This window comes from Miniopterus schreibersii (genome assembly GCF_964146895.1).
Source record: "Miniopterus schreibersii genome assembly, chromosome: 1".
Classification (NCBI taxonomy): domain Eukaryota; kingdom Metazoa; phylum Chordata; class Mammalia; order Chiroptera; family Miniopteridae; genus Miniopterus; species Miniopterus schreibersii.
The window spans coordinates 52345375-52358136 of NC_138101.1; the positions used below are offsets into that span (position 1 = coordinate 52345375).

Below are 12762 nucleotides of genomic sequence, written 5' to 3' on the forward strand. Positions count from 1 at the left end.
CCATTTTGAAAATGAAATGTATTTTAATAAACACAGCCTTTAAAATAATTCAAAGTATGTGTATACATTTTTGGGGACACCCTAATTTAACAGCTGTCTCTTCTCAAAAGAAAGTATGCTCCAGGAGAGCAAGAATTTTTATTTTTACCAATTTTGTTCACTGCTATGTACAAGTTCCCAAATGCTGCAAATGATCAATAGGAACTTGTTGAATAAATTAGCAAATGAACATGTGCAGCTACCAGAAAACCACAAATGGGATTAAATGATTCCTGTATTTTATCATTTTTTAAAAAGTATTTTCTCTTCAAAGATGATCTATTACAGCCCAGCCCCAGTTGCTCAGTGGTTGGGCGTCCACCTAGGTCATGGTTTGATTTCCAAGCAGGGCACATGCCTCAGTTGCAGGATCCATCTCCAGGAGGGGGCGTGCAAGATGCAGCGGATCAATGACTCTCATTATTGTTTTATTGCTCTCTCCTTCTCCCTTCCTCTCTCTGAAACCAATAAAAATATATTTTTTAAAAATGAAAAAAGAGAAAAAAAAGATGAACTATTATATCCTGTCTAAATCAATAAAAATTCTGAATTAGGTAGTCCAAAAGAACTTAAATTTTTTTTCCTGTATATAAAATTTAATTGTGTCTTATTTGTTCTATTGACTGTTTCTATATCCCAAATAGAAAGGGGATAAATAAGAAGAAGGGTGGGTAGAAGATAACCATAATCCTAAAATAGGTTGTATCAGAATCTAATGATTTCACATGAGTATTTCACAGCATAATTACAAGAATTTGTCAGGTTACCTGAGCTATAGAGGCCTGGGGATTACCCAATAAGTTTTTGAAGGAACGCTTGGAAATCCACTTGACCTGATGACAGAAGGAGGTGGCATAGGTGATCTCCTTGAAGGCTGAGCTCTTCCTTTTCTCAACTCCTGAGAATTGATCTAACTCAGCTTTCATTTCTCTGTAGAAGGTGGAGTTGACATAAAACTCAGCTAATGTTTCTATGAGTGGCTTCTCTCTCTTGGAAGGCTCTTCAGTCTCCTTGGCTTTGGAATAAAAGTGGACAGAGGGAAACATTAACAAAATCATTGATTTTGCCCACTTTTCTGGAACCTATTTCTTAGATTCTTCCCTAACACCTAAATTCTAAAGCTTGAGTACAAAAAATTATTACATCTGTCATTGCTTTACACATCAGAAAAATATAGTTAATTGTCCTGACTACTTCTATGCACTTATGGATACAGAAAACCCACTGACCTTTCCCAAACTATATTTGTATCCTGATTCTTTCTAAATAAACTTACCATAGGACCCCAGATGGGTGGCTTGGTTGGGCGGAGTGTCGTCCTGTACAACAAAAAGGTTAAGGGTTCAATTCCCAGTCAGGGCACATACCTGGGTTAGAGGTTCGATCCCCAGTCAGAGTACACATGGAAAGGAAACCAATAGATGTTTCTCTCTCACAGTCTTTCTCTCTCTCCTTCTCCATTCCCCTCTCTCTAAAATTAATAAGCATGGTGTCAGGTACGGATTAAATTTAAAAAATAAATAAAATATACAGGGAGAAAGGGAGAGAGAGACATCAATGTGAGAGAGAAACATTGATTGGTGCCTCCCATATGCACCCTGACAGGAGTTTGAACCCACAACTTACATATGTGCCATGACTGGGAATCAAACCTGCCACCTTTCAGTGTACCGTACCTGATGCTCCAACCAACAGAGCCACAACAGCCAGGGCATAAGTTGTAATTCCTAATAGAAAAACCTCATCCTTGCTTTCTACTAAGTACAAATGCATACATTGCTGTTTCTTATTTCAAAACACTATATAAACCATGAGCATATTTTTATTATTTTATGTTTTATTATTATTTTCTTAATCTTCAAAAGAATCACGAGGACATTTTTTTCCATTGATTTTTAGAGACAGTAGAAAGGATGGAGGGAGGGGGGACCAGAGAGAAAGGGAAAGAGAGAGAAACATCAATGTGAGAAAGACACATTGGCTGGTTGCCTCCTGCATGCACCCCGACTGGGGCTGAGAATTGACCTGCAACCCAGGTACATTCCCTTGACAGGAAATTGAATCTGAGACTCTTTGGTGCTCAGGCCAATGCTCTAACCACTGAATACACCGGCAAGGGCACCATGAGCATATTTTTTAAGGGAAATTCCCCTTAGAACTGTCACTATCATATAAATGATCATTTATAAATTAAATAAAAATACAGCACTTATGGAGAACAAAATCTGTGCTGACTGGTGCTATAGACTGAATGTTTATGTCCCCCCAAAATTTATATGCTGAAACCCAATCCCCAATGTGACGGTATATGAAGGTAGGGACTTCAGGGAGTGATTAGATTGTGAAGGTGGAGCCCTTGTGAGTGAGGTTAGTGCCCTTATAAAAGAGGCCCCAGGAGCCCCCTCCCCACTTCCACCATGTGTGGGCCCAACAAGGAGATGGTGGTCTACCAGGAAGCGGGGCCTCAACAGATACAACTGGTATTAGTTATATAAATTCACAAAGCTACATTTTAATCAGCTACCACACTGCTGAACTTCAGGCAATTCAATTAGGGGATAATCTGTGACTCTGGACAGATGCACATACCTTCATCACCTTCCTCCTCTCTGTTTAATACCACAGTAGAGGAGTCTCCATTAATGACATCCAGGAAGAAGTCTGCGGGGTTGTTATAGGGCTCACAGTGGTGACCTACAGAAGAAGACAACACAGGTACACAAACACGATGGTCTTAGGAAATAAAGACTCACTTTCGGGGGATGCGGGAGGTGAAGCTGGGAGAGACAGAATCTAATGGCTTCCCCCCTCTCTCCTTTCTCTCTTCTCTCCTTATTAGTTTTCTCTTTCTTTTTATGTATTTAGCCATACAATATGCCAATAATTCTATCTCCTGGCAAAAATCATACTCCAAACCAACCTTGAACTCTCAGAAAGCGTTGCCCAATGTAATTCATGAGACCTGAAACAAATACCAATATGTCCTGGTGCTTAGCAGTATGTATTCAAAAAAATAGATATTGGTACAAGAAAAATAGAAGTTGAAAAAAAAAGAAAAAAGCTATAGGTAGGACTAATGCTCCTCAAAGCAAGGTAACCAGCAAAGCCAGCCCGGGGTGTGTCCTATTCTCTGGGTTCACCTACGGACTGCCAGAATGCCAGCACCCACTTTAGCAACAGGTTGCTTCTCCACCTAGTAAATTCAGGTCCAGATTATCATCTCTTATGCTGCTACAATCCCAGCATAGAGAACAAATCACCAGAGCAGCTTTCTCAAGAAAAGGTGACCAACATAATACACCTGAATGCTTTACCTTCCCTCACTTCTTGTGCCTGATTATCTAAACTCAATTTGGCCTGTAGTCTTCTCTTAGATTCATCTCCTCTAGACTCCTCAGACACATGTATGTTAAATGATAGAGAATGAACAAAAACAAATTTTCAAAGATAGCTAGAAAATATTTAAAACTATATTTGGGGTCATGGAGCATCATCTATAATAATATCTATATATCTCTAAAATAAAGACTGCATGAGTCATTCAAAAATTAGGACTTTTCATCTGAAATACAACCAGGGAGCCCAGAGCTGTCATAAATGTTGGCCCATTGAAGTCAGACTCAGGAGTAGCCATTCTATTGACTGGTAAGTCACTCATATCCACTCAAGGATGAAATCTTCAATCAAATGTTACTACAAAATGAATCAGCATCTCCATGAAACCTCATCAAGGCAAACCCATGCAATGGAAAAATGACATAGCCTGATCTGTTATATGGTCAAGAAGACAAATGATTTCAAAAATAAATAAAATTTAAAAATAAATAAATAATTAAAATTAAAATTAAAAAACAAACAAAAAATTCAGTTTAAAAAAAAGAAGACAAACTATTTGGGGGAATGAGGAGGTGTGGAGGTGAAGGGCAGTATTAGGCCCTTCAAAATGTTCAGTTAGACTAATAACTGATTATAAGGCCAATATATTTATTGAACTATTAGGAAAAGGGCACTAGAGTTAAGAGCAGAACAGTATAGGCCCAGTAGAAACAGTCCTACACATACATAGAGTATGCATGCACACTCAAACAGGGCAAGAAAGTGATCTAAACAACAAGCCAGTGCTGCAAAATGAAGACAAATTCTAGCACCAAACTGACCGAAGACGGTCTGGAGTGGTGGAGCCCATGTTCTCTCTACTCGAAGATCAAGCAGTATCCCGTCTACCTCCTCTGCCCTCTTTCAGGATTCTATGAATGAAGGATCTCACTGCATGAAAAGGCAACCATACCAGCTGATGCAAAGTATCCCAAGGCCTCCTGAGCAGGCCCATGGAACATTAGTCTTCCTGAGGCCAATAAGGTGAGGCTATCGAACAACTTGAAGATGGAAAAACGAGGTTGATGAATGGAGAAGATGATGGTTCGTCCCTGTTTAGACATCCTAAGGTAAAAGTGAGAAAATAATGAGTCATTAAACATCTGAATTTTGCACTTCTTAGCAAAAAACTTTATTCCTCCCTTTAGCACATTTATTCCTGAAGCAATTGCCCCACCCTGCTGGAGAGTCTCTCTCCCTGCCCAGAGGAGTTTCTATAGCTTGAAGCTTGTTAAGAGACTGATAACAACCAGCTCCCCCACCTTGTGGAGCTTCTACAGCCTGAGGCTCATTAAGAGAATCAAATTAACAAGTCTGCAGACTGAGGCAGACCTCAGGGTGCTTTGAGTCTTTGCCTGATCTGTTTTGGGACGCGGGCCTTAGAAAAGAAGACTTTGGTGTGCATCTTGGCCCTGTCCAAATGCATCTAGCCCCAGCAGTGGAGACCTCAAGTCTGGAGTTGTTGATAGCCCCAAACAGGGTACTCAGGGCCAGTCACAAACTGCATCTGACATTGGCCTGTACCAGGTACCCTCCAAAAAGACTGAGAACCCTAGCAGATCTACCTAACATTTAGCCAAAATGGAAAGACCAAAATACAAGCCCCAAATGAAAGAACAAGAGAAGTCTCCAGAAAAAGAGCCAAAGGAAACAGAGATAAGCAACCTCTCAGATATACAGTTCAGAATATTGATTGTAAGGATGCTCAACAGTATGAAAAAAGATTTGGAAACTATGAAAAATGACCAGTCAGAAATGAAGAATGACATAGCAGAAATAAAGAATACATTAGAAGGAATAAACAACAGATTAGAGGAAGCTGAGGATCAGGTCAGTGAATTAGAAGACAGGGTAGAAAAAAATCACTCAATTAGAGACCCAAAAACAAAAAACAATTAAAAACCAGGAGGACAGTCTAAGGAAGCTGTAGGACAGCATAAAACATAACAATATTCATATTATAGGAGTGCCAGAGGAGGTTGAAAGTAAGCAGGGGTTAAAGAACCTGTTTGATGAAATAATGGCAGAAAACTTCCCTAACCTGGTCAAGGAAAAAGGCACACAGGTTCTAGAAGCACAGAGAGTCCCAAGCAAGAAGAATCCAAAGAGACCCACGCCCAAACACATCATAATTAAAATGTCAAAAATCCAAGACAAAGAGAGAATCTTAAAGGAAGCTAGAGAAAAGCAAGCTGTTATCTACAAAGGAACTCCCATAAGGCTCTTGTTATCAGAAACTCTACAGGCCAGAAGGGAATGGCATGAAGTATTCAAGGTAATGCAGAAGAAGGATCTGAAACCAAGTCTACTCTATCCAGGAAGATTATCAATCAAGCTGGATGGTGAAATAAAGAACTTCTCAGACAAAAAAAGGTTAAAAGACTTTATCACTACAAAACCACCATTACAGGAAATGTTAAAGGGACTGCTGTAATTAGAAGTAGAAATAAAGAGAATGAGAAACAGCTATAAAGAAACAAAATGCCAGTGGGTAAGTATCCTTCAATAATAACCTTAAATGTAAATGGATTAAATGCCCCAATAAAAAGACATAGGGTGGCTGAATGGATAAGAAAATATGACGCAACTATATGCTGTCTACAAGAGACCCACCTCAGAACAAAAGACTCATACAGGATGAGAGTGAAGAGATGGAAAAAAATTTCCCATGCAAATGGAAATGAAAAAAAAGCTAGGGTAGCAACACTCATATCAGACAAAATAGATTTCAAAATGAAGACCATAACAAGAGACAAGAAAGGTCATTACATAATACTAAAGGGATCAATCCAGCAAGAGGATATAACCCTGATAAACATATATGCATCCAATATAGAAGCACCTAAATTTATAAAAAAAACTTCTAGAGGACTTTAAGGAAGAGACTGACAGCAATACAATCATACTCGGGGACTTTAACACCCCATTGACTTCACTGGATATGTGTTCCAGAGAAAAAATCAACAAGGAAACAGTGACCCTAAATGACACGCTAGATCAGATGGATTTAATCGACATTTACAGAACATTCTACCCCAGAGCTACAGAATATACATTCTTCTCAAGTGTACAAGGGATATTCTCAAAGATAGACCACATGTTAGGACACAAAACAAGTCTCTATAAGTTCAAGAAGATTGAAATCATTTCAAGCATCTTCTTGGATCATGATGGCATGAAACTAGAAATCAACTACAATAAAAACACTAAAACATTTAAACACATGGAGACTGAAAAGCATATTTTTAAACAATGAATGGGTTACCAAAGAGATTAAGAAAGAAATTAAAAAGTTCCTGGAAACAAATGAAAATGAACACACAACAACTCCAAATCTATGGGACACAATGAAAGCAGTCCTGAGAGGGAAGTTCATAGCACTACAAGCCTACCTCAAAAAACAAGAAAAACTTCTAATAGACTCTCTAATCCTACAACTTAAAAATTTAGAAAGGGAACAACAAGAAAAGCCCAGAGTAAGTAGAAGGAAAGAAATAATAAAGATTAGAGCAGAAACAAATGACATAGAGACTAAAAAATATATATATATAAGATCAATGAAACCAAGACCTGGTTCTTTGAAAAGATAAACAAGATTGATGAACCTTTAGCCAGACTCAACAAGAAACAAAGACAGAGGACCCAAATAAACAAAATCAGAGACGAAAGAGGTGAAATAACAACTGACCCAACAGAAATACAAAAGATTGTAAGAAAATACTATGAACAACTATATGCCACCAAGCTGGACAACCTGGATGAAATGGATGAATTCCTAAAAAAATACAACCTTTCAAAACTCAATCAGGAAGAGTCAGAAAGTCTAAATAGGCTGATAACTGCTAATGAAGTTAAAGCAGTAATCAAAGGGCTCCAAGCACACAAAAGCCCTGGCCCAGATGGCTTCACAGGGGAGCTTTACCAAACATTCAACGAAGAATTAACACCTATCCTCCTCAAACTATTTCAAAAAACCTAAGAGGAAGGAACACTTCCAAACTCTTTTTATGAGGCCAGCATTAGCCTGATTCCAAAACCAGATAAAGACACTACACAGAAAGAAATTTACAGGCCAGTACCCCTGATGAACATAGATGCTAAAATCCTCAACAAAATATTAGCAAATCAGATCCAGCAATATATTAAAAAGATCATACACCATGACCAAGTGAGATTTATTCCAGGCATGCAAGACTGGTACAATATTCGCAAGTCAATAAACGTGATACATCACATAAACAAACTGAAAGATAAAAATCACATGATCATATCAATAGATGCAGAAAAAGCATTCAATAAAATCCAACACCCATTTCTAATAAAAACTCTCAGCAAAGTGGGAATAGAGGGACCATACCTCAACATAATAAAGGCCATATATGACAAACCTACATCATACTCAATGGGCAAAAACTAAAAACATTTCCCCTAAGAACAGGAACAAGACAGGGGTGTCCAATTTCACCACTCTTATTCAACATAGTACTGGAACTCCTAGCCACAGCAACTAGACAAGAAGAAAACATAAAAGGCATCCAAATTGGAAAGGAGGAAACAAAACGGTCATTATTTGCAGATGATATGATACTGTACATAGAGAATCCTAAAGACTCCACCAAAAATCTATTAGATTTAATAAATGAATTCAGCAAGGTAGCATGATACAAAATTAACACCCAGGAATTGATGGCATTTTTATACACCAATAATGAACTCTCAGAAACAGAACCTAAAAAACAATCCCATTTACCATTGCAACTAAAAAAAATAAGATACCTAGGAATAAATTTAATCAAAGATGTGAAAGATCTTTACTCAGAAAACTACAGGACACTGAAAAAGAAAATAGAGGAAGATATAAAATGGAAAAGTATACCATGTTCATGGATTGGAAGAATTAACATCATTAAAATGTCCATATTACCCAAAGAAATCTATAAATTCAATGCAATCCCTATTAAAATACAAACAGCATATTTCACTGATCTAGAAAAAACACTTCGAAAATTTATATGGAACCAAAAAACACCCCGAATAGCCATGGCAATCCTGAGAAAGAAGAACAAAGTTGGAGGGATCACAATACCAGATATCAAGTTATACTACAAAGCCACTGTAATCAAAACAGCCTGGTACTGGCACAAGAACAGACATATTGATCAGTGGAACAGAACAGAGAACCCAGAAATTGGTCCATACCATTATGGTCAATTAATATTTGATAAAGGAGGCAAGAACATACAATGGAATAAAGATAGTCTTTTCAATAAATGGTGTTGGGAAAATTAGACAGATACATGCAAAAAAATGAAACTAGACCACCAACTTACACCATACACAAAAGTAAATTCAAAATGGATAAAAGACTTAAATGTAAGGCATGAAACCATAAAAATCCTAGAGGAAAACATAGGCAGTAAAATCTCAGACATCTCTCGTAGCAATATGTTTGCTGATACATCTCCTAGGGCAAAAGAAACTAAGGAAAAAATAAACAAATGGGACTACATCAAAATAAAAAGCTTCTGCACAGCAAAGGAAGCCATCAACAAAATGAAAACGGAGCCCACTGTATGGGAGAACATATTTGCCAATGACACATCATATAAAGGGTTAATATCCACAATATATAAGGAACTTATGTAACTTAACAAAAGACAAACAATCCAATTAAAAAATGGGCAATGGAACCTAAATAGACACTTCTCCAAAGAGGACATACAAATGGCTAAGAGACATATGAAAAAATGCTCAACATCACTAATCATCAGAGCGATGCAAATTAAAACCACAATGAGGGATCACTTCACACCTGTCAGAATGGCTACTATCAACAAGTCAACGAACTACAAGTGCTGGCGAAGGTGTGGAGAAAAGGGCACCTTAGTACACTGCTGGTGGGGATGCAGACTGGTGCAGTCACTATGGAAAGCAGGATGGAGTTTCCTCAAAAGATTAAAAATTGACCTGCCATTTGACCCAGTGATCCCACTTCTGGGAATATACCCTAAGGAACCCCAAACACCATTTGCAAAGAACTTATGCACCCCTATGTTCATAGCACAATTCACAATAGCTAAGATTTGGAAACAGCCCAACTGCCCATCAGTAGATGAGTGGATAAAAAAGCTGTGGCGCATTTACACCCTGGAGTACTGTGTGGCTGTGAAGAGGAAGGACCTTTTTGCCTTTGGCACAGCATGGAGGGAACTAGAGTGTATTATGCTAAGTAAAATGAGCCAGTCAGAGAAGAAGAAGTACCAAATGATCTCACATGTGGAATAAACAAAATAAACTGATGAACAATGTGGATCCAGAGACATAGAAGCTTGGAACAAACTGAGGGATCTTAGAGGGAAGGTGGGGAGGGGTGTGTGTGTGGGGAGAGATTAATCAGGGAACTTGTATGTTTATGGGCATGGACCATGGTCGTGGACATTGGTGTGGGGAGGGCCTGGGGGTGGGATGGATGTGGGGTGGAGGGGATCAGTGGGGTTAAAAGGGGGACATCTGTAATAGTCTCAACAATAAAGTCAATTAAATAAATAAATAAATAAATAAATAAATAAATAAAGTGATCAGATAATAAAATAAGGTTTATCAAATATAAAAAAATAAAGGGTAGGACACAAAAATTAATGCATTTAAATTTTCAAACACTTAATGGTTGAGTAACTGGGCTGTTGTTGAGATTCCAGTCTTCAAAGGTGGTGATTCAGTCTTCAACAAAAAATGAAGACTTATCAACGGATGCCATAGTAATTTTTCCATATTTTCCAAAGTTCAAAGACCAATAGCAGTTCTCATGTGAAGACTGTTAGCTGTACTCCAATAACTGTTCTCTTCTTCTTCCTTAATGTTAACCTCATCCAAATTTTTTTGGATACCTGCTCACCTGGAATACTTCAGCTTTCCAGCCTCCTTTACAGCTAGATGTGTCTATGGGCCTAAGTTTACACAATGGGATATAAACAGAGTCAAATGACAATTTCCAAATGCCCTTTTTAAGAGGCATATACAGATGATACGTTGTGGGATTGTGCACTTGAAACCTATATAATTTTGTTAACCACTGTCACTCCAATAAATTCAATAAAAAGAAAAAAAAGAGTGAGCTAATGCCCACCTTTTACCCTGTTTTCATCTGAAACGCTGATGTGACGACAGAAGCTGGACTAACCATTCTAGACTTATGATGATGATAAGAATGAAAGATACAAATAGTACAAATAAGCATCCTGGTGTCCTACCAGTCCCGAACCTCTAGACCTTTACGTAAAAATTAATATATTTCCTTATTGTCTAAGCCACAAACAAACAAAACACACCAAAAAAACACAAAGTAATCTCTCCCCCAGACACCCAGACCTCATTCACAGCTCACATGGCACATCGCTGAGGTCTCCCCTGAGCATCCTACTACTTGATACAGCACCACTGAACCCCACCGCATCAGCCTTCCCTATACTCTTACTCTGCTTCATTTTCCTTGAAACTCATATTTGTTAATTGACTGTTTCCTCCCAACAAAGAAGAGAGAAATGTTTGTCTGCATCCCAAACATCAAGAATACTACCTGGTACACAGCAGGTCATCAGATATTGTCTGAACATAAAATAATGTTCCCATTGCATTTACCTCTTCAGGAGAGAAAGGACAGCATTCGCTGTGCTTGAGTCTAAGCCAGTTGTGGGCTCATCCAGGAATAAGATGGATGGATTGGTAATAAGCTCCATTCCAATACTAGTCCGTTTTCTTTCTCCTCCAGACACACCACGAATAAACTGAGTTCCAACCTAACACACAAATGTTATCATGATTACAAAAACAACCAAGAGGCACTCTATCTCAAATCCTCATTTATTCTGAAGAGCAAATAAATGAGTATGTGGGAAAAGAGGTGGGATTCTCTTTACTTAGACACGTAAACTGAGGCTCAGGTTAGAGCTGGTATGTGGCTAAGCGTGATATGAAGCCCATGCTTTAAACAGTTCTATGTGTTCCTTATCAAGTCAAATATTTAGTTTTAAAATCAGAAGTTAGAGATTAAATACAGGGCCCTGACAGTGAAATCACAGTCCAAAAAGGGATAAAAATAGGAGAGGGATAGGTGAAAGCATCTGTAATTTATTAGTCTTCTAATGTACTTACATTTCTCTCCCACCAAAAAAATCCTCAAGTGGACTCACAAGAAGAGCTGGGCCTTGGCAGCTAAGAAAGTGCACTTTCTACCATCCACATTAGCACCTCCTAAATCACTGTAAGGCTTCCCAAATCGACCCTGTCTCTACCCTACTCACAGCAGAATTCCTGACCCCTTCTTTCAGGCAGATTCAGAAGGCAGAACACTCTACAAGTGACTGGCTCCGTCTTTCCAACGAGTCAGTGTCACTGAGTGTGGTGGGGGAGCAGGAAGGTTTGGGAGGAAGCAGGAGGCGGGAAACAGCTCTTCTAGTAAGAGTCTTCAAACAGAGAACAGTCAAAGGCTACTCATGCCCTTGATTAGATCCCATAACGATAGAGCTATAAAAGGCATTTTGAAACTATTGGAAAACTGTGAAAAAATATGGACTCTATATAGCTAATATTAAAATATTATTAATTTTGTTAGTTGGTAATGATATTGTAGTCTTGTAGACAAATGTCCTTCTTTTGTAAAATAAAAATGTTTTCAGAGGCAAAAAATGATATTTATAACTTTCCTTAAAGAAAAACCTGAAGCCAGGATTGAATAACTCAGTATCAACTGGGAAATCTAGGTGAACGTTATTCGCAATCATATCATTGCATTAATTATACTGCAGTCATGTCATTACTACAGTAATCAGACCATTCTCCCTACATGTCTCTTATGTTTAAAATTTCATAACAGGTAAAACATCTTCAATCTATTGTTTTGATCAATTAGATAAATAAATTCTTAGCAGTCAACAACTGCCTTCAGCTCATGTTCCCTGGAAATCCATGCAAGGAACCCAGGCAATGAGAGCCTAATGGTAGAGGCAGGAAAGCACCTTAGTGGAAAGACAGAATCACATAAACAGAGTCCCAGCAAAGGGAGCCCACTCACTCATAAAATGAAAATAAGTGGTAAATGGTAGTAGCTCAGACTTATTCTTCAAAATAAAATACAGCAAAATACACTTTACATAAAGACTGTCAGAAGCATCATATGAAGCAGCAGCCAGCAGAATACCCCATCTCCATCACCTTTGAGTAGGGGCAGCCCAGGGAATTAAACTAGAGCCATGACAACCTGAGAAGCTCATCTTCACCCAAAACTTCAAATGTCTTCCCAGAAAATCTTCCACGTCTACTCATCAACTATAAATCGTTCCCTCACTCATC

The 12762-nt window shown here is 38.3% G+C and overlaps 1 protein-coding gene across 3 annotated transcripts in view; it reads right to left on the reverse strand.

Moving 5' to 3' along the window:
* Positions 1 to 12762, reverse strand: part of LOC308555250 (broad substrate specificity ATP-binding cassette transporter ABCG2-like) — a gene marked incomplete at its 3' end in the record, with an annotated part of 67720 nt that overhangs the window by 16824 nt on the left and 38134 nt on the right. For all 3 annotated transcript variants that reach the window (XM_081133273.1, XM_081133272.1, XM_081133274.1), the window contains exons 6-9: positions 11053 to 11210; positions 4328 to 4479; positions 2629 to 2733; positions 807 to 1054 (exon numbers count right to left, since the gene is read on the reverse strand). In XM_081133273.1, the coding sequence (XP_080989399.1) occupies positions 807 to 1054; positions 2629 to 2733; positions 4328 to 4479; positions 11053 to 11210 (663 nt within the window). The remainder of the gene's footprint in view (positions 1 to 806; positions 1055 to 2628; positions 2734 to 4327; positions 4480 to 11052; positions 11211 to 12762) is intronic.